The 22526-nt window shown below is 43.8% G+C and overlaps 1 protein-coding gene across 1 annotated transcript in view; it reads left to right on the forward strand.

Moving 5' to 3' along the window:
• The window catches only part of TRABD2A (TraB domain containing 2A), a gene marked incomplete at its 5' end in the record, with an annotated part of 81948 nt that overhangs the window by 34993 nt on the left and 24429 nt on the right, over window positions 1-22526 (forward strand). The window contains 2 exons of the mRNA XM_082301159.1: window positions 20033-20179; window positions 22345-22519. Of these exons, the coding sequence (XP_082157285.1) occupies window positions 20033-20179; window positions 22345-22519 (322 nt within the window). The remainder of the gene's footprint in view (window positions 1-20032; window positions 20180-22344; window positions 22520-22526) is intronic.

Consider the following 22526-nt stretch of genomic DNA (forward strand, 5'->3'; position numbering starts at 1 on the left):
CTCCCCACTGGATTGTTTATAGCCACAGGCCAAGGAATCATGTTTTCTCAGGTATGGCTTTCAAAGGTACAACTAAAAGTGTGTGGGAAAGGGTTTCTTTTTCCACTAGAATTTTCTAGGTTTCAGGAAGATATCTCTGTTTTGAACTGCAGTGTGACTTTAATTTTGTGACAACAGGAGACCTTTTTGTATCCCCCAAATTTTTAAATTTCGAATCTCATTCTATTTTAATGTAAAAGCTAAATTTTTGTTTTAGAGATACTGACTCCCAGTGATTTTGAATTGGGCTGAAAGAAGCACGGGATTTTTGAAATGCAAAATCTTATATACAGGAACTCAACCACCGGTTGATTCTCTTTGGAGAACCAGTTCTGAAAAACATCACTCTTATTTTCAGAAAACTGGATGGTTATGTGTTACAGCGGGGATTACTGTAACACACATATATCAAACCAGGAGTCCCGTGGAAAGGAAATATATAAGGACAGATCCTTGGTAGATGTTTCAGAGATGTTTATTTCTGCAGCCGCATGGCCGGGGCTCTCCTGAGGAACTCCCCCAGTCACGGGACCCGAGGGTCCTTGGCCACACAGGGAAACACAGAACAACCAATGGGGAACGAGGCTGAGCAGGGGCAGGGAAACCCCGTGTCTGTGCCCTCAGGGCCCCTTTCCCAGGGCTACATGGCAGGGTGGAGGGACCCCAACATCTCACCCGTTTTATTTTAATAAAAGGAGAATGAAAACAACTGGACAAACATAACAAGAACAGTTTCAAGACAAAACAAGCCACCCTCCTGAGTCCTTAAATGTCCAAACAGATTCTGTGGAACATCTTAGGGCTGACAGAAGGGAGACAGAAGTCTCTGGGCATGCTTTGTGGGGAAACTGAGGCAGGAGAGGGTTTAATTTCTTCTCTACCCCTTTTCATCCCCCCCTTGGCATCGGAGAGGAATTGTAGGGAAAGGGAATTGTATAGGGAAGCCATGGGGTGAAAAACGGATTAGGAGTAAACTGGGGATGGTGTAAACTTAGGAAAGGGTTCATACTGGGTATAGAGTAAAAGGGGAAAGTAGGCTGTGGGTAGGGAAGTTGCTGGGATGGATATTGTTTATAATTTTGTGCATAACGGCTGCCTTTGACGGGAATTCCTCCAGGCCCAGTAACATTCACTGCTTGAAAACCCTTCTTTCCTTGCACTATATCAAATTGTACAGCTTCCCCATCTCCTACACTTTGCAGGTAATTTTTAGGGTTATTCCTTTTAATGGCAGTTCTATGGATGAATAAATCTTCCCCTGTATCATCTCATGTTATAAATCCATAGTTGTTTTTTACATTGTACCATTTCACAGTTCCTGTGAGTTTCGTGGCTATAACTCCTCCTATCACATGCTTGTGTATTTGTCATGGGTGCCGGTCCCGTGTGGCCGCCGCCTCGCTGACTCCGACGTCTCGGCCGGGCCCCCGCGTTGCGGCTGCTCCGCGCTCTCCGAGCGGCGCTGCTCCAGTCCGTGTCTGGGCTCTGCGCGGCCCCGCGTTGCCATCGCCGCTGGCTCCGTGCCCTGTGAGTGGTTCCACTCTGCAAACTCCACTCTGCTTTGAGAGCGGCCCCGTTCCGGCTCGGCGCTGCACGGCTTCTCGTGTCACTGTGGAAACCGCGGCTTCTCCCTCCGCAGGGCTCTCCGAGCCGTGTGCTCAGAGCGGGCTGCCACGCCGATGCCGGTTCCTGGCTGCTCGTGGCCCACGGCACCCGCGGCGCCTGCGGCATCGCTCCCTCGATCGTGGTCTCATGGCCGGGGACCCCGAGACAGGGATGGGGTCTGCGATAAGGTGCGCGCTCCCGAGGGGGCCGGGCGCATCCAGCACAGGCACCTCCGCTGGCACGGCTGCAGTCATGTGCTCCTGGGATGGCGGCCACGCAGCCTCGGCCACGGGATTAGTATGATCCTCTGCTTTAGGGGTAATGGGACCATACAAATGCTCCTCAAGAGCTTCACTGATTTTAAGGGATGCACGGAGAGCTTCTGTCACTAGTACATGTTCTGTTTGATCCCTTACCTTATCTCAGATCTCGTCCCAAGAACACCCCTGACAAGATCCAGGTGTTTCAATATCAAAAAATAAGTCTCAAGAAATATAGGAGAACCTTTTGAAAAGCCAGTTAAAAAAATGTTCTAGATCTCCCGGTTCCAGTACTTTTTTGTTTTGTTGTTCAAGGATTCGTTTTACTTCTAGATACATTTTTCTCTGTGGCTCAGAGAGCCCCATTTCCCACGATTCTTCCATAGTCCAGAGAGAATATCCAAACCAAGATGAGAAGAGTGAGGTCTAGAGTGGTTTTTACTCATGAATTTTCCTCAGGGATCGGTGTGGTGCCTGCATTCCTCCACCAGTTTGTTACAGCGGGGATTACTGTAACACGCATATATCAAACCAGGAGTCCTGTGGAAAGGAAATATATACGGACAGATCCTTGGTAGATGTTTCAGAGATGTTTATTTCTGCAGCCGCATGGCTGGGACTCTCCTGAGGAACTCCCCCAGTCATGGGACCGCCAGGTCCTTGCCCGCGCAGGGGAACACAAACCAACCAATGGGGAACGAGGCTGAGCAGGGCAGGGAAACCCCGTGCCTCCCCCCCAGGGCCCATCTCCCAGGGCTACATGGCAGGGGAGGAACCCCAACAGGTATGCATTGTGCTGACTTCCTGGGCTTGTCCTGAAATTCTGATAGCTTTGATTTCCTTCTCCCAGCATTTTCAAGAGTGCCTGTTTGCTTGCTATCTTGGCAGTCATTAAAAGATCCAGCTGTTCTATGCAGATTTCTCATGGGCTTTCAAGTTATTGGTAGTGAAAGGCAGTAGGGAAAGGCTAGAACTCTCTTCCTGTGAATTGCATTAGGTTGGACATTAGGAGGAGCTCCTTCATGGAAGGGGTGGTTTGGCATTGGAATGGGCTGCCCAGGGAGGTGGTGGAGTCACCATCCATGGAGGTGTTTAAGAAAAGACTGGATGTGGCACTGGGTGCCGTGGTCTGGTTGACAGGGTGGTGTTCAGTCATAGGTTGGACTTGATGATGTCAAAGGTGTTTTCCAAGCTAGCTGATTCTGTGATTTCTGTGATTCTGTGATGCACGATCCTGTTCAAGTGGGGGGTGTGTGTGCATGTGAGCTTGTTAACTTGAAGCAGCAGTGTGGTGGGAGGTCACACGTGTGAAGGGGATCTGAGACAAGGAGCTGAGGGATAGGGTTTGGCAGAGATGTGATTTGTCAAGAAGGATTGGAGTACTGGGAAATCAGAAGTCTTTTTGTGAGACTTAGTATTCCAGTGGGATTTTTGGGTTTTTTTGCCCTCTGGCATAAAGACTTGTGGATGGGACCCATCTGTGGCAGAGATTAATGCAGTCCCTTGGCTGCAGTCTCACTTTCAGCAACCTTTTCTGGTTGCTAGAAATATACTGAGAATATGCCTGTGCTATAGGAACAAGTTGAGTGGCCTCTGAGCTCTGTGGGTATGCATGAATGATTTCTGTTCAGTAACTTAATTAACAGCTAATTCAACAATGACACTTGGTATATTAAGTAGGTTTATAAGATAAACTGACTGATTTAATTAATTTAATAAAATTGAATTTGAAGGACCAATTAAGTGCTTTCAGTTGGCAGTTATTAAAGTTCCCGACTGAGCTGTTTTGCGGACTGCTACTGAGCTCATATGATGTGGATGATTTTATTATCACCAGGTCTCACAATTCCGAGAAGATTGTAACCACCATATGTAAATAATTTCCAAGATGAATTATTGTGTCAGGTAACAAACAGAAACATTTCAGATCTTGTGGGTTTGCTGAGTTTAACAAAATTACCAGGGAAAGTATGCTTTTCTATAATCTGTCTTCTCAGAAATTAATCTTTGGGAAGACTATCCTATTATTTTGATAACTGACTTTCTCTCTGCATACATTTATTTTCACTGCTCTAGATGGCTCTTAATTATTGTGCATACAATATTTGTTTTTTAGCCAATTTTAGGTTTGTATTTGTTGTGGTTTAACCCCAGCCAGCAACCAGGCCCCAGGCAGTGGCTCACCTATTCCCACGAGCAGGACTGGGGAGAGAATTGGAAGGGTAAGAGGCAGAAAACTCATGGGTTGAGATAAAGAGAGTATAAAGGGAAAGTAAAAGCCACACACAAATTCAGTGCTTCCCATGGGTGGGCAGGTGTTTATATCTCCAGGACAGCAGGGCCCCACTGCACCTCACAGTGACTTGGGAAGACAAGCACCATGACTTCAAATATTCCCCCTTCCTCCTTCTTCTCCCCAGCTTTCAATACTGAGCAGGATGTCACATGGTCTGGAATATCCCTTTGGTCAGCTTGGGTCACCTGTCCTGGCTGTGTTCCCTCCGATCCTTCCAACCACCCCCAACTTCCTAACCAGCCTGGAAGTATGAAAAGCAGAAAAGGCCTTGGGTCTGTGTAAGCCCTGCTCAGCAATAACTAAAACATCTCTCTATTATCAACCCTGTGTGCAGCACAAATCCAAAACACAGCCCCACACTTGACGCTGTGAAGAAAGTTAACTCTACCCCAGCCAAAACCAGCACAGCAACAGCTGAAACCTTTTTAATAAGGAGACACAAATAGCAAAAAAGACTAGAGGTTGGAGCAGCATATCAGTCAATAGAACTCTTGGCTTCATTTCTGTTGTTATGTATTACACTATTGGAAACTGCTTGGGCAAAAACATCATGTTGTTGATTCACAAATTTTCTAATGGCCTGCCACCCACAGATTGTGTGATGGTATGGCTATCTTCCCAATAATTCCTCATGTTTATTTTTGTATTGATCCTGATTTTTGCTTCCCACATTTTGATTTGATCCACCTGAGATTATCCTTTCATTTTACCATAACTGTTGTGATATGTTTTGCTATCTCCCATGAGGAAGTTCTAATGACCTTTTTGACCTTGGAATTAAAAACACCACTGACCAAAAAGGAAAAAAAAAAAACCTACCAAAATTTTTCGTAATAAATCTTCATGTACTGAGACAGACACCCAGGAGTTCACAGTCAATTGTAGTATTTTTAGGTCCTTAGCCTATTATAGAAAGGCACATTCTGTTTTCAGTGAGAGCCCCTGTCCTGGGAAAACCTCATAAATTAGCTTGCCTAAACATACTGCCTGATTCTAAGTCTAAAAAGTCCTTTGATTTCAGTGCTCTTTCAGTTTGGAAGCTCAAGAGATATGACAGGCTTGAAACTGAAATTTGTCAGAAATGTTACAAATGAATTGTAATTGTGCATTTATTCCATTAATGTAGTAAAACCCATGAGCATTTGCTGGATAGGAAATAATTATTAAATAATGTCAGGATGTATGAAGAATAAAATGAAATGTAGAAGGTTTATGGTGTTTTAGTTCATTCAGCTGTACTAGTTTGTGCAGTGATCCTGAACGCAGTGCCCGTATCACAGTGTCTGACATTTTGCAGTGCTGCACCAGTCACAAGCTGTGTGTGACTGCAGGCTCCCTAAGCCGTGGTACAGCTGTGCCCAGTAGCACAGGGTGGTATGTGAGCTGTAGCTAAAGGCCATGTTTGGTGTGCATTGCTTGGAAAGAGAAGCAGCAAACGTTTTGGGAGCTCTACCCTAACTAGCAGTGCGTCTGAGATTGTGATATGTCATGCCTGCAGAGGCGGACTTTTGCAGTTAGAAGCTTTAATGCCAGCCGTGAGCCCACGGTCCAAGTTTCTGGTAGTTCCTGGTGAGCTGTTTCAAGAGGCATGGAGCATCCATCTGATCACTCTGTGAAAAGGGAACCTGGTGATAGCACTTGGGCTTTTTGTTGGCTGTGGGGTTTTTTTCTCCCCTTTCCAGAGTGTCTGCTTCCTGCAGGGCTTCTTTTGTGTGTTAGCTGTAGTGCTCGCCAACACCTTTGAAAGACACCCCATGTTTGGTTTTTAAAGAGAATGGGGCAGAGGATGAAGGCCGTCATGACAAAAGCAGAGATATTTTCTTGTGTCAACAGTTGAGAATTTAAAAGACTGTAAAAAAGCTTATTATAGAAGACGACCATGGGACTTCCTTTCTGCTGGCACCCCCGCCCCCTCTAGTAACCTGTAAATGTCTAACTGCCATTCAAAACTAGGATAAAAGTTCCAGAGGACTTACTGGGTTTAACCAAAACAGTTACTGATGCAGTTGATGCTTTGTTGCTTATGTTCCCTTCCAAATGAGGGAAATTGACTGAACAGATTGGTGCTCATTTAACATTTTTTTTCCTTGACTTTTTAAATTAGGAATTTACTCCTGGGGTAGATAAAGCCATGAACTCTAATGAGTGTGAAAAGAAAATGGACAGAAGCAAGAAATGTTCTAACTGTTTTTTCTGGTGGCCAGGTTTTTTGAAGACTGTCCACCAGCAGGTCTGCCCTGGTGCAGAGTCCCTCGTTATGCACAAATATTCATTGCACCATTTTGCAGCAGGGGAGCAAAAGCCGTGGAGGTAGGAGGGGAAAATGAAAAGAGAGAAGGACTTGAAAGAACAGCCTTGGACTATGTGAGCATGACAGAAAGGCTAAAGTAAGCAAATATTTTTGTTAAAAACCAGTGCTGTTATAGACCATTAGGAAAATAATAGAACTGATACTGATTTAGCCAGAAGCTTACTGATGAGGGGAGGGTGAGAGGATACCTGGTAAAACTAACCATTTTAAAACCAGCAGAAGCAGGCACACACAGCCAAGGCTTCTAAAGGACCTAGTGCAGGATACTACAAACTGCTAGGCAGCCTTTTTGAACTTTCATGGGAAACAAATAAGATCCAAGGAAACGGAACCAGCCAAATGTAGTAACAGTCTTTAACAAGATAAAAGCCATGTCTCTGGAAATTGTTAAACAGAGAGTTGAATTAAAACGCTTTTCAGATGTTACAAAGGTCAAACATGTCAGCACTTATATCAAAATCCGTTTTTCAGCTATTTTGAATTGAAATTGAATTAGGCCTTTTTACTGGTGGAGAATTGCAGACCATTTTGTGCAGTGCTGTTGCAACAATTCCATCAGTACAGAAAATAAATTAGGATAGGCTTTAAGTATGAATTACTTTTATTTTATGATAGCTTGGGTCTGATTTTTGATGATGGTTTGCAAAATGTGCAGTCATTTCATGTACGATCGCCTGGTGTCCCTGCATGACTCTGTCTCACCACAATTTAAATCAACACTGAGCTGCACCAAATATATCTTTGACTCAATGTATGGAGGGTTGGCCCAGTGGCTTTTGAGTTTCATGAAGCCATTCAAGACAAAAGATTGTGCTGACAAAATTTTGTGGGCCTCTGAAGCAGAGCTATGTGATGGCTGAGTAAACTGAAAACATGGGCTTGGATTAACTGAAGCATAAGTAAAATTGTCTGTGTGTTCCATCCTAGATGAAAAATAAAGGTGCTAAAATGTTGGGTTTTTTTCTGCAGAGAGGTGATACATTCCTAGCAGAGGCTGTGTAGCTCTAGCAGACAGGCTGGAAACACATTTATGATTTGAATTGACATTTATCTGACTGTCCTTGCAAAAACAGGACTTAGGAGGAGTGCCACGTCCCATTGCTGGAATAGCTTGTTTCCCTAGCCAAGGATAGAGAATGAAGTAATTGCTTGCCAGGGTGTACAGCCTTCAAGTTTTGTTTTACTTGATTTGAAGTGTTCAGGAATGTGTATGCTGTTGGACATGCTGACTGTGAGCCTGGTGTATGAGTCAGGTTTGTGCCTTTTGAGCAGTGGTGCTATTTTTATGTTTGTAAGCTTGCTCTGCTCTGGTCTGAGCAAGACAAGCAGGACTGTTCTCAGGTAGCAGTTCTGTCCACTTCATCTGAAAGGTCTCTGGGAAGGCATTGTACAGGGGAATTGCAGTGGAAGCTGCAGAGGACTGGGATGCTGGGTTTGGTACTAAGCTTTGATGCTGACCAGAGGACATACCAAGGGAGTGAGTTGTTTCCCTCTGATCTCACTCTCACCATTTATGGATGGTTGTGCAAGCACTTCCTTCCGCAGTGCTTCTTGTCTTCAGGCAGGGAACCATACTGCTGTGTCAGGAGAATCTGATACATCACTGCTGCAACTTGAGTTTCACACTGAAATATTGACACCTTTTGCTATTGCATCCAGGAGGTATGGAGAGCCTGGTTATAAAAAGCAAATGCAACAGCACTTAGTATGTGACCATCAGGAATGGACCCTACCCTTCTTCCCACCTCTGGAGCTGCAGAAAACTGGGAACATTGAATTGAGTGAGCTCTGATTGGACAAGTCAGGTTTCCAGCCCACCAGTGGCACTTTGATCAACTATGTGGCTTATTTGGATACTCACACAGTCAAAGTGGATGCCATCAGGTCACAAACAAGCAGAAGGGGAAGACTAAGCCTGGAAGAGGGGGCTTGGAATGGAAAAGGAAGGGAATTTATATAGAGCTTCAGTTTGTGCAGCAGGAAGAAAGGCTTCAGCCAATATATCAGAACCAGCTCAATGTGCTCATATACTGTGAAATCCTATTTTTGAGTGCAAGAAGGCGAGTAGAAGCAATGAAGTGAGACACTAGCAAGTGTTACACCTAATTTTCAGCACTGTTCAGCTGGAAGTCTGTAGCTGGTTAGGGCTGATTTTTTGGAGACTGGTGGGCCTGCACATGACAAAAGGCTTTAATGTCCTCTATGCTTGAAATTCACATGTGCACTCAGTGTAGTTTGGGCTCACAGAGATCACAGTGGGGCTGATGTGCAAAGTATCCAGTGGCTTCTGAAATCTCTTCAAAAACTTAAATTTCCTTTTTACACTACTTCCAAATCTCTCAGCAAGTTCTGGAAGTGTGACCACATTTCCGAGTTTTTTGGGGGATTTATATGTGTTCGAAATGCAGTTCTGAGGGATGGTGATTTCTTTCCCTGTTTAATCTGTCACAAACAGATGTTATTCTATATAAGGTTTTGTAACAAGATGTTTGATGTGAATTTACTTTTTAGCACCAAGTGTGTTGAACAATGTAATAGATAGGACATGTTCTGAACAGGAGATCTCTGTTGTCCTGTTAGGTTTCTGTTTAGTTTTATTAAATCTTGAATGGTGCAGATCCTGAAAAACTGGCGTGGTTGGGAGAAACACCAGTCTGGTTTTGGTTCATGAGTGGTTTTGGATGAGTGTTCCTAAGGCATTATCTAGGAAGATTCCTACACTAGCAGGGCTCTTGTGGGCTTTTCTTCCCAGATGAAACACTGCTGTGTCTGAAAACAATAGGCAAGGAGTAATACTGACATTTCTCTGCCATCAGTGAGTTCCCTGTCCTACTCATGTGTAAGGAGGCAAAAAAACTCCCAAATGTGGGTTCGAGTAAAAAAGCAAGTGAATGCATCTGAGAAAAGAGTAGCTGCTAGAGAGGAAGGGGAAGTTTGGAGTTAGGGTTGCTTTGAAGGGCAAAGGAGCACAGCTTTGGAAACAGACTCCTGACAGAACACAGTGTCAGAACACTGCAGCATTAGGGTGCACTGTGTTGTGGCGTACCTGGTGTGTGTAGTCCTGGAGAAGGGCTGGATTGGGCTACCTGGAAGCTGTGACACAACCTAGTCGATGGGAGCCGTCACTGCTAATGACTCTGAGAAAAGTGGGAATGACACTAGCTCTCAAATACCACATGTCCTATTCTTAGGAGGCAACTTCATGTCAGAAATTGTTAGTTAGAAAGTTTACAGATGGATCAAAAATATCATCAGGATAGCATTTTTCCTAAGATGATCAAATGAAGAATTTGTAGGAATACATGTTTATGAGAGTTTTTTTCTTTTGTCTGATGGATTTTGACACAAGTTTCTCAATGCCAGCTTTCTTTTCCTTGCATATGAGTTTGGGAGGAGTATTTTAATCCTTTCACGTGTATGAATACTTCAAGAAATCCTGTAGAAGCTTTATGGTGTGGGATGTGTAGAATATTGCAAGGGCTGAGTATTTGCTTTATGTTACTTATTCTGTGTCACAATCCAGAGTGAGGTAATCTCTGAACTCTTTTATCCTTAATCCAGTGTCAGAACACTGCATAGACACAAGGCTTGTGGACCTGCATCTCCGATTTTAATTTAAGAGGCAGAAGCCTAAGGAGGTCCAGTAGGTGTTGCCTGACACTGAGAAGGTGCACACTGTCAACAGTGTAATGATGCAGGAGGGAGGCATACTTCCACCAAACCTTTGATGTAATGAAATTTAACCCAGGACTTTGTATATGTTGTGTTCGCATTCAAATTTAAGTTTTAAGACTAGACTTTGTTGTGCAAGTCTCATGCCTATGCTATACAGACCTTCTTGAGGGTTTGTTGTTCAAAAAGAGGAGTTGAGTCACTTGGGAATGCCTGGGAAAGATCCCATTAGTCCTTAAGTACAGCTTGTCAGAATTTACCTAGCTTGGGCAGGGCGAATATTTTAGCCACTTGAATTATTTTTCCCTGATTACCTGCTGCTTGTTTTGTTTCTGTCACAGTTCTAGCAACTACTCACTAGGCAACTACTGTTGTACAATATTGTTTGTTATTTCCAAAACTGAATTTGGAGGAAGATGATTCACATCCCATTATACCTCTATAGTCTTTTGCAGTGGAGCTTTTTGCTTTGGTGCTGAAAGTTGTAGACCAGAAGTCAATATATTCTTGCATTTTTCCATACAGACAGTTGCTGGTTGATACCAGTTGCTCTGTGGCTTTTTCACATAATTTCTGAAAAGCATTGCACTGTGTAGACCAGGAAAACTACCCAGTTACTCACTTCTGAGGCCAAAGTTTAACATGCCCATAAGATAAATCCTGACGTGCTTTATTCTTGTTTCTGTTCATTTCATCACACCCCAGAGCCTGCCTGCTTATCTTGGACCATTTTAATCTTGACAGTCAGACTTATGTAATCATGGTGACTTTGTGAAAATTCTGAGCTCTTGGCAGATAGCTGTGCTTTTGTCAGGAATCTTTTAGCAAATGTTTATCCAGGACACTTACCCTGACAGTAAGTGTGTGTGTTGGAACTTCTGTGGGGAAGGTGACCTGCCCTGGCCTTCAAAAAAATTGACTATCTAGGGCTCAAAAGTGCTAAAGAAGACAGGGCTAGCTGTTGGAACACTTGTCTACCTTGTTCACTGAGGTGATCAAGAAATTTTTTAGTTGGTCTAAAACGTTTGAGTTCAGAGATACTCTCATGGCTTTTTTGCTTCACAAAATCCTGCAATACCTTTTTTTTTGTCCATTCCAAGTGGTAGTGATGGAGGATACCTTTAATAAAGCTTCTGCTATCCAATTTGAGCTAGCATCCCACTGACTTCATATCTTGATTGAGTGCAGTTACATTTTGATGATATAACACTTTTATTTTTAAATGTAGGCAGCAGGGGAATCTGAGTAATAAAGACATGTAGTACAGTGGACAAGTCTCAGGGCTAGCAGAAGAAAGTAAGAATCTTTTCTTCTGGCTTTGGATGCATTGAAACTGGCTCAGAAGTCCCCAGGTTAAAATCTTCCATATTTTGACAGCAACAGCTTACCTGATATGTCTTGCAAATCAGTTGAATTTAGACAGCCACTTAAAATTCCTGAGGGGTTCTTGTTGGCGTGCAACAATCCTTTTCAAGAACAAAACAAAGAGAAAAACAAAACAACCCCCCTCAGATACTTTCTAGTCTTCTGTTCAGAAGTGCCAAACACTCAGCAGCTTCCTGATTGCATTGGCAGCAAATCGGTTTTCCTGGGTCTGAAAATCAAAATATTTTAGATTTTTTTCACAAAGGCAGCTTGGTGTGTTGGCTAAATTGGGACAACTGGTCATGTCCTAATGTGGACAGCCAGGGAGGTGAATGGAGGTGCCATCTGGCAGTGGATCCAGGTGACTCAGTCCAAGAATATCATCTCAGGGGGTTCTCACTGCACAGCTGGTGGCTTGTAAATTCCCATCGTACCTTGGAACATGCTATTTTTTCTATGTGGCTGAGTTCACAGTTACTATGAAGAACACAGATTTAGGCCTGTGTCTCACTATTTGAAAATTTTGTCAGCTATTCCTCTTGGAAAGCTTTTGCATTGAGAACTTCCAGCCTTTTATCTGCTTGAAACCAGCTACGGACCATTCCAACAGTTCTTGTTTGAGGTTTTTCTCCGCAAGTCTAATAGTATATAACAACATATAAATATAATGTGAATTCTCCCTTTCACCCCTGTACCCATGGAGAAGGTCATCTGGTGCTCTGCTGTGCTCCATTGGGAAGCCAGAACCTTCTCTTAAAGATGCTTCTAGTGGCCTGCAACATAAACACTGGTTCAAATTTGTTGTTCTGTTTGGAACATCAGCCAATGTCCTGGCCTAATTGTTCTATTGAGTGGAAAAATATTTTATCAGTGCTGAGTGTTTTATATGGAACATGATTTCCCAGCTGGCAGAACTTCAAGAAAATCCAAAGATCTTGTTGCGTGGTTACCAGAAGACGTATGATAACTGTCTGGGCCAGTTCATGACGTTGCAAGGTTAGGTCATTTACTCTAGTAACCTTACAGTGTTGATTTGCTCATACTTACAGGAATCACACAAGTAATGTTTTGCATCAGTTTTGCAGAGAGAGGGGGAAGCATTCCAACCAATTAAAAATTTGTGTTCTGAAATATTCTAAGTTTCTAAGCCTCATTACTTCTAGCAATCTTCCAAACTGTTGTTGAGTTTAGTCCTCAGCTATACATGGCCTGTGGTAGAGAGTTAAACTAAAAAAAAATACTGAAGGCAAGTGGGGACTTGCCTTGGAAATTTTCTTTCATCTAGCAGCACTCCAAAGAGCATCTGTGAGCACTGAGTGAAAAACATGGTGGCTAAATCCCAGGTCATCAATACCAAGTTTATTTAGTTTCTGTAATTGTGGGTCAGGAGGATAAAAAGTTCTTCTAAATGTTGTCCTTGAAACCGTGAAAGGTAGGTAGTCTTGGCAGTTTTACTACTTTGTCCTTACAGTCACAAACACAGTGAAGTGTCATCATTTCTGCTTTTTTTTTAATATGCTTTTGACAGTTGGAAAGCCAAATTGTTTCTAAGAGAATTTTCCTCTATGGATGTTAAAAAGTGTAAAAAAAAAAAAGGCTGTTTAACTAACCTCAATATTTTAGTTTTGTTTCAACTACATTTAAGAGTATCCAGTGGAAAGGAAGGAGGAGGAAGTGGACCAAAGCAACTATTTTAGTAGAAGATTATTTCAAACAAACAAACAAACAAACAAAATGCCAACTAAAACATCAATTGCAGATGTTGAATTTTGAAAGTATAGCTAGTCTAAGCTCAAGAAACCCTAGTTTCAGGTTTTTTGCTTTGTGACTTGGTTATTCTTTTAATACAGTCCTGAGATGGTTCTGTAAAGTGTTTTATGAAATAAATATTGGGCAAAAGAAAGAAACGATTGCTACTAGTGTACTGTAGAGTTCTGTAAATTGGAAAGCGAGCATAATCTAAGAGAAATCAGGATTGTTAGTAATTCCTTTTCATTTGGATCATTGTTCTCAAACAGGATTTTGAAGCTGGACATTGCTAACTGAAGAAATGCTGAGTAGGATACAGGTAGGAATTCTAAGTGTAGTAGGTTGTAGATGGGATTTTTTTGCCTTTGACTTTGCTTCAGGACTGTAGAAACCTGAAATTAGACAAAGAACTAGCCCCCTAGTTCTATTTCTTGGAGTAAAAATGTATCTGGTGAAGATTTGATATGTGAAGGTTTTAGAAAAAAATTTGCTAACATTTAGAAAATCTTTAACAAAGACACAATTTTTTAAAAAAAAGTTTAATCCATCTCTAGTAATGTGCAAATATGATCCTTGACCAGTTCAAGGATTTTCTGTACGAGAATGCACTTCATGACAGCTTGGGAGATTCCTGCAGCACACGGAGGAATCCCAATAAGCTTAGGTGGAGAGTTCCTCCACCGCAGGTTCATAGCCACATAATTGGCCCTATAAAAGATGGGAGCAAGTTCCAGCAAGGTCTTGGAGGTGTCCAGATGTGAATTACAAGCCACCCTTAGAAAGGGGAACAATCTGTACCACTGCTGGCCTTATTCCACATTCAGCACACAGTGGGGCATTCATTTCTGCTGCTGTCAATGGAAACATAAAAATTACGTTTTACACTGTAAATCAGTGTAAATTACTCAGACAAAAAGGCTATGTATTAGTGCAGTCTATTACAAGTAAATGGGTTGCACTTCTTCCAGCAGTGCTGTAAGTAGTGTTCCTGTGATTCAACATTATCAAGCATCCTCCGGCAATAAGAAGAGAATGAAAAATTCATTCATTGCTTCTCAAGCCTTGTTTTTATAGCTCCTAACTGAAAAAGGGTTGGTTTGTGTATTCCCATTTAAATTCCAGATAACAGCTGAAAAATTTCAGCGTCTTTTGTTTGGTTCTGGAAAGACACACTGCAAGAATTTGGCATAAGATGTGTTAGTGTGAGTTTGTTAACAGAGAGAGAGATGAAATTCTTCATATTTTTACCTGTGTCAGCATCTTTGTGTCTGAGTTGAGGCAAACTGTATGTCATCTAAGTGACTTGGATGATCCTGCTACAGAAAAGGTGTTCCTTCTACGAAAATACCCAAATATAAATAATACAAAGCCCATAGGAAATACGTAGCTCATAAACAACCTAAAGTAGTTTCCATTTCCTTTTGTTTCATTGACTTCTACTGTTCGTCTCTTGTCCACTGGGTGGGCACCCTACACAACCTGTCTCTGCTAATGGCTTCAATCCCGTCTTTCTCACAGAAGTGCTCCAAGTTTTTCTCTCCATTACTAAAGCAACAGCTCTGAAAGTGACTTAGACTGCTCTGAAGGCTGCAGATGGTGGGTTAAACCTCCTTTTGCCATTTTCAGCCCATGCCAAAACCAGACTTCTCCCACCTCTGTGTGCAGGCTGGTGTTTGCAGGGCTCCTCATGATAGGTGGTTTCAGGTTTCCAGGCTCTGGCATTGCCAGTCTCAACTTTCTGTTGAAGGCTCACCAGACTTCTAAGGAACTGCATCACACTGGAGCAAGAAATCCTGCTTTCTTCTCAACACTTGGCCTCCTGGATCATTACCATGACAAAGGAGGATTATTGACTTTGATAGTCATGATGCTTTTGATTTAAGGCCTGCTTTGATTTGGGGCAGTAGTGTTCATTGGCCCAGAGAAGCAATGGTCTCCTCCACCAATAGGCAGGTGAAGAGCAAGGAGAGAAACATGCTTTTGAGAAGGAGGAGAAAAAGGGAAAGAATTGGCTGAAGAGGCTGAATGGAAGCTGTAATGGATGCAGTTAGTCTCTGGGAAGGACCCAAAACCAGCCCATGATTCCTTAAGACAATTAAAAGCAAATTGTTCGGCTGAACGATCCCAGAGCAAGGAAGATGCTCCCCAGACTATAATTCAAGGGGCTGAATGGCCCTGAAAAACTGAGAGCAGAAAGAAAAAAAACCCTGAAGATGAGGCAAATGATGGAACAGATGTGAGTGCTTTTGTTGGAAAGACTTGGAGGCTAGCGGGATGGCGATAGGCTAATTTGAAGTGAATAATGCCAGGTTCCTTTCATATGCAGAATAGCACTTTGATCCAATGTGGATGAAAGTACTGAAAAGTGGAGAGGATGGCAGGGGGTCTTTTGTCTTTGACAAAAAAGGCATCTGCCAGGCTCTAACTCCCTTTTCCCCACCCCCTTAGCCTAGCAGGCCACTCCAACAATGCTAGCAAAGGGGACAAGTGTCTTCTGACAGCTGAAGAAATCTCCAGGAGGAGAATGAGGTTTGCAGCAATATGTATACTAGAGAGCTTAATCGATTTTTTCCACAGTACAAAAAGGGAGAGGGTTGGGGGAAAACAGAGATCACAGTGAAAATGGGAGGTGGGAGATAAAAAATCCCTTTCTAATAAACTTGTTACTTTTGTTCTCCAAATACATCTTTTCAGAAGATGCTTTGATGCTAGTATGAATACACTTAATGGAGCAGAGAAGGATAGAGTTGCTGGATGGGGTGTGTGAAATAAGGAAGAATAGTTTTGCAAGGAGGATGAATGTAGAGTGATTCCTGTGGATTCCAGCACAGGAAAGATCTTGGAAGTAGTAAAATAGTGCAGTGCAAGAGATATCCGCAAGACAGACACACACTTTCTGTACCACCTGCTGGAGGAGCTCAGATCAACCCAAATTCTTGGGTTTGATTTCTGAGCAAAATTGAAAATTTCTTTTTAACCTTTCCTTATTTGCTGTTTTCTTAACTACTTGGAATTACTAGCAGTGAAAGGACTGCAGGATCGAATGGGGATTTAAGAAGGCAAGCAACATTTGTGCCTAGTAAATATAGCAATTTCAGACCAGGTGCTGATCTGCTTCCTGCTTCGCATGCTCTGTTGACTTTCTTCAGCTTTTCACATCTGGTAAACAAGACTGGGATCCAATTTGCAGAGTTCGATGCCTGTGGTCTTCCTTAAGCATCACTTTGCACCTAGTCTGATGTTTTCTTTGAGAAGTAATGACAGATAATGCGTTATCAACTTCTGAGGAAGACCCATCTCAGTAAATTAAATCCTTCAAGAACAGTAGGTTTAGGAATCTTCCCTTTTCCTGAGACCCTGACAATGTTTATCCATTACTATTTACTGAAGATAACCTTCTCACCAGGGCAGAGCTTTAAGCAGCATCTGATACTGCAAACAGTTCCTGCCTCTTTACCCCCACATCCACTTCTCTTTCTGCCGAGGAGTTTAAATTCCCCCAAGAAGGTAGGAATGATACAGGAATTGAGAGGAACTACCACATTGCTTTGAGAGGCTGTACACTCATGCTGATGGCAAACTGTAATTCTGTGTGGTTGTTCAGCAGCTGTGCCATCATTCCCCCTTCAGCAGATGCCACCATTCTGTTCAGACCAGCTGATGTGGACAGTATTTTTGACAATAGCATTTTCTGTGCCCCAGCTGTGCAAAGCCTGATGCATGAATTACTGTAACTCATTAGGGAGCGTTCATTGTCAAGGACATTGATGGTCTTTCCTCTCTCCCTCACAGCACCAAGGTGGAAGCCCACTCTCTGGGTGGGGGACTTCAGGTGGTTCTTTTGTGGCTTCTCCCTCATGTACTATGTACGGTGATAGGTTGTAGGTCTAGATCTGAGTGGGGAAAGATATTGCTCGTGGGGAAGTCTGACCTGTCAGGGAACAGCCCTCTGTAGTTCTCCGTGCCAAATAAAAACAGCCCATGCAGTGCCACACAAACCACCAATTGGGCCATGGAGTCCAAGGCAGGCTGCTGGATGCTCTGTCCCCAGGCAGTTGTGGTTAGGATGGGATGTAGGAGTCTTGAGCAGTGAGCTGGAACACTCTGTTCTTTGAGTTGAAACATGAATAACCTCATGGTAAAGGGTCTTTTCTGCTTTCCCATTTGGGCAGGCAAGCCCTTCAGCTGCTGCCGTCCTGAAATTTCTTCCTGTGTCCAGTATCAACTCTCACACCTCCAACCAGAAAGGTGTACTCTTAGCAAAGGCCATAGAGCTGCCAAAGCTGCCTCACCAGGGCAGTTTTGTGTCATGCCAGCAGTAAGAGATATGGAGGGAGAGGTGGTGAGTTGCCTCTATTCCCATGAAATGTGTTTTCTCCCCAGAAACCCATTACCCTCTGCTGGTTTGTGTTTGGATGAAAATCAAACAGTAAAGATTGAAAAGCCTCTTTGATATGCTTAATCTACATTGAGGCAGAGCTGCCTGACCAGCTCAGGAGGCTGTCACATTTCCTGACTACTCTCTGGACTGAGATTGTCTTGTCATTGTTTCAAAATCTGGAAAAGGACATACTGCTTTAATGGTAAATATTCAAAGAGACAGTGTGAAATAGCTTAAAAATAGGCTATTCCCATGTGTAAGTGCTTTTGGCTGGACTGGTTGTACATACAGCATTTTGCTGGCATGATCTAGCAGTCATGGCTGTAGAAATCCCATATTTTCAGCATGGATTTGGCTTGTCTCTCAGTGAATGTTCTCTGGTCATTAGCATCCACTAGGAAGTCTCTTAAGCCAAACAAATGGAAAACAATGACTTCGGAGTATGATAAACCCCATCCCGCATGCAAACTTTCGTTCAGACATAAAGTGGTTTCAATTTGGTTTTGTCCAATTTACCTTAAAATCTAACAGAGGTCCTTTGCAAGATGGCCACTGCTTTGTTTGATGTAACTTGCCTGAGTGTCTGCCTGGAGTTAATATTTTGGCTGAATGCAGTTTGTACCAACAAAGTGAATTCTTCCCCTTTTTACAAACATGAGGTGTGAGTGAATGTTGCTATTCACCCTCCCAGAACTAATGCTACATTATGTACTTTCATATTGGATTACGTCACAGTGATTTGGACCCAAAGAGGTAAGTCTAGCTGTAGTGGGGACAGCATGATTTCAAGTCTGGTGGAATTTGCACCTTTCTGTAGAAGACAGATGGTTGTGCTATGGGAGGGAAATTGCACCTGTTTGTTTCCACATCTGTTCTGTAATCCCAAAATTTGGTTCACATAGTCTCAGTACATTGAGTATGCTTACTCATGTGTGAGTTCCATAGTGTTGGCAAATACTTTCAGTTCTAGAGTGACTTGATGGTGTTTGAGGCAAATATCCAGGAGAAGTTAATTACACAGAGTAACCAGAGCTTAGAAAATAACACTTTCATGAGTAATTTTTTAAAAAATTCAAACCAATATATCTGAGCTTACTTCCTTTAAAAACAAAAATAATAGACCAGTAGGTAGTAGGAAAGCTTGTTACAGTTGTCCAGTTTTGGTGTGAAAACTGGTGGTAGCGTGAGTAAGCACTGTGCTCAGAAGAGATGGTAGTGTTTTTCTTGCCAGGTGCTGAACAGGGGACTGCTCCCTGCACAGGGGACCATACAGCTCCACGTCCCACCAAAGGTACCTATGGACATCCCATGTTCAGCCTGGGGAGTTTGTACCCCAAGGCTTCTTGCCTTTCTGGGGCTTGGTGACTACAAGCTGCAGTGGCTGGAGCAGCTGAAGAGAGATACAGAGATTCTGCATTGTCTGTTTGGCTTCAGAGACACCTGTTGCTCCAAAGTGCTCTCTTGTCCCTTTTACGTGGCTGCCGTCCTTAGGGGCTGTGCTCTGCCCAAGGCAGGGGGCAGTTGGATCTGCAGCTAGTGTCTGGGTCAGGTCCTGAGGCCACTGCCTTGGGAGAGCCCTGCTGGGCTGGAGGTGGAGAGGCAGCCACATCTGGAGGGCGATCTTCTCCCTTTCCGGTGAACAGAAAGGTCCCTGGGGGTAGGAGCTGTGGCAGCCAGATAGTTTGCCTTGAGGCAAAGGGGATGATGGGAGTGTTTGCATTCCCAGGGGAAGGCTGAGGAGGAAGGAATGCTGGCAGCGAGACAGTCAGCTGGGAGAGACTGAATGCTGAGCAGCTGCAGGGAAAGCAGCTTCCTGCATCCTCCAACAGCCACCACTCTTCCCTGGCCTGCTCCAGAGAGCCATTCCTGCCTGAAATAGATGCGGTGTCTGAGAGGAGACACAAAGCAGGAAACAACAGCCCATGACTGTTCTAGCAGATGAGGAAAGAAGGTCAAACAAGGATAAGCCATGCTTAATTTAGGTAGATGGCTGAGAAACTACGGGGACAGGAGCCCATCAGGCCTTAGGCTCTGTGGTGGTCAGTCATCTAAGGAAGCAAGACTGCCCCTTCTTCAGCCTGGTCCTTTGTATCTTTCATATTAATCACATCACAGGCAAAACCCCATGGAGTTAAATGTAGTGAGTCCATTCCCTCTGAGCAGCTGGGATCCAAGCTGTGAGTACCAGGAGAGCCATTGGAGGCATGGGTTGGTGATGTCTAGACTGGCAGGCTCAGAGCAGGAGCAGCTTCAAAGAGCTTTCAGCAGGTGGCTGTGTGTCTGTGACCTTCTCATGGGACGAAAAGAGAACTTACCAGGAACTCTGTCTTTTCCTCCCTCTCCCCCTCCCTCAGGTGGTCTTTGCTTTGAATCAGACTCTCTTGCAGCAGGAGAGCCTCCGAGCAGGCAGTTTCCAGATCCCCTATACGACAGAAGACCTTATCAAGCATTACAACTGTGGGGACCTCAGCTCCATCATCTTCAACCATGACACTTCTCAAGTGAGTCTTGCCACCGCAGCCCTTGTACTACGCACATCTCCCTGTAGTGCTTGCCCCTGTCACACCTGTGCTCGTCTCTCCTCAGGCAGGCCCTTTATAGGTGAGGGCCAGGAGCATATTGCTGGCTCCCTGGCACATCTGCTTTCCTGAGCCTCCTATTCCAGGAGTCTGCACCACCTCAACCCCTCTCTTGTACACAGGCAGCAAAGGTGCACCTGGCTTTCCCTTTTGGATGTGTGCTGTGTTCCCTTTAGCATCAAAGCTCTATGAGTTAATAATTTACTTTCTTAAGGAACTTGTGGAACTGCACTAGCTTAGGTATGAGCAAACTTAATGCCAACAGAGAGCAACAGCAGGCTCTCTTGTGCAAGCAGGAACAGAGAAATGCACTCGTGACTTGGACGCTTGTGTAAGGCTGGGCAAGTTACAAGCTTTTTAATGTCCCCTATCAGTATGATTGTGTGCTGTGGACAAGGCCCAAAGAAGAGAAATGGAGTGAAACAAAAAGATAGATTTAGACTGAATGTGAAGGAAAAGAGAGTTTCTGAGACCTCACAGACTTGGGTTTATGGAGATGGTTTCCTAAGCAGCACAGTGGAATGCAATACTAATCTTTAAACCATGACAAAATGCCCAGCAGGGACCAATTTGGCCTGTTTGGGCTGTTAGATTAACTAACCTCAGGCTGAGACATCAGGTCTCTCTGTTCTTGTGTGTGAGGTATTGCCTGGCAATTTGTGCACATCAGTGAAAACACAGGCTCTATCCTTACAGTGCTGAAAAGGTAGGTGTTGATACCTGGGCTTTCCTTGCTGAATAACCATTTTCCCATGACCTTTTGATACATACGGTGCAGAGCTGCAGAGTCATGCTAACCCTTGCTTCTCTGGTGCCAAGCTTTGCACAGGTGCTGCTGCCTTCATGTCCTGCACACCTGCCCGCCTGCAGGTGCAGGCATCCTGGTCATTAATACTGCCTAGCTTTTACACCATGCACTCCACACATAGATTTCAAAGGATTTCTCAGAGGAGGCCAGCATTTTAAGAGGATGCAGATGCTGCATCACTATCCTGTGGAGATGTTACAGACTGCAGACATTGCCCCTAGGTCCTTGAAGACAGCAGCTTGTTCTGAGCAGCTCATGCATTCTGCCAAGGAACAACTGTCCTTTACTTAATATGAGGGGGCTCCACCTCAGGGCACTTTCCTTGGCAGCAGAGCTGAACATTAATAGTTTGCAACACTGTCAGTTTATGTTTTAAGCAGAATTTCTCAGTAAGTTGTATTTGACTCCATGCTTGCCCAGTAGAGGACTACCTGCAGGCTCACCTTTGGACAGATGCCATAATAGTTTCTGAGTGGCTCCGAAGTCTGTTCATCTGCTGCCGCCTTGCAAGGGAAAGCACCTGGTTTACTAGTGGCTCTGCTCTCCAGAAACCACCGGTTGCAGGCCTTTTAGTTAACTGTCCCCATAACTGAATGCTTAAAGCTACTTGTCAAGAAGCCAGGATTGCTGCAACTGCAGACCCACGTTTTCTCTCCACTGGCAAGAGGTCAGGGTAGTGTGCAGGCACAGCTGTCCTGGGGGCCCCACGGATGCAAGCCAGCATTTTAAAAGACACCGCCAGGGCTGGGCAACTGGAGGTGGTAACACTTTATCTCCTGACAAAATCTGGCCCTCTTTCTTTTGAAAAGTTTAGGGATGTTTTTTTAACTAGTTCAAATTGCATAGTTATTCTTTGGCAGCCTGAGGGCTCTGATACCAGTCAAATTCTCTTAGAAGAGTGTAATTATCATTACAGTTATGTCATACCTATGGCAATTTAAGAGTAGTTAAAGGCATTTAGGGGCAAATACTTTCTTCAGCTGAGCAGTCAGGAGTTAGGATCTTCAGTGTGGCCAAATGATAGTATTTGTTGACTCTGAATAAAAAAAATCCAGCTGGTTGGCTTATGAAACGATGCATTGAGAAAAAATGAAGCGCCATGTATTATTTTAAGTTTGCTAAGTTTTTTTAGCTTGCTTTGGGTTTTGTCCTTTGTACTGGCTATGCCTTGAGGGATGAGGCAGTTGCCACACTCTGTGTGGAGCTAAAATGCCTGTGCATGATGGCTGCCTGTGAAATAAATCCCCCTTTCATTAAGACTTTTTTTTTTCTGCCTTAGGTCCCAAATTTTATTAATGCTACACTTCCAGCCCATGAACGCATTACTGCCCAAGAGATAGACAGCTACTTCCGCCAGGAGCTCATCTACAAGCGAAATGAGCGAATGGGCAGGAGGGTGAAGGACCTGCTGCAAGAGCACCCAGACAAGAGTTTCTTCTTTGCATTTGGAGCTGGTATGTG

This window comes from Coloeus monedula (genome assembly GCF_965178545.1).
Source record: "Coloeus monedula genome assembly, chromosome: Z".
Lineage (NCBI taxonomy): Eukaryota > Metazoa > Chordata > Aves > Passeriformes > Corvidae > Coloeus > Coloeus monedula.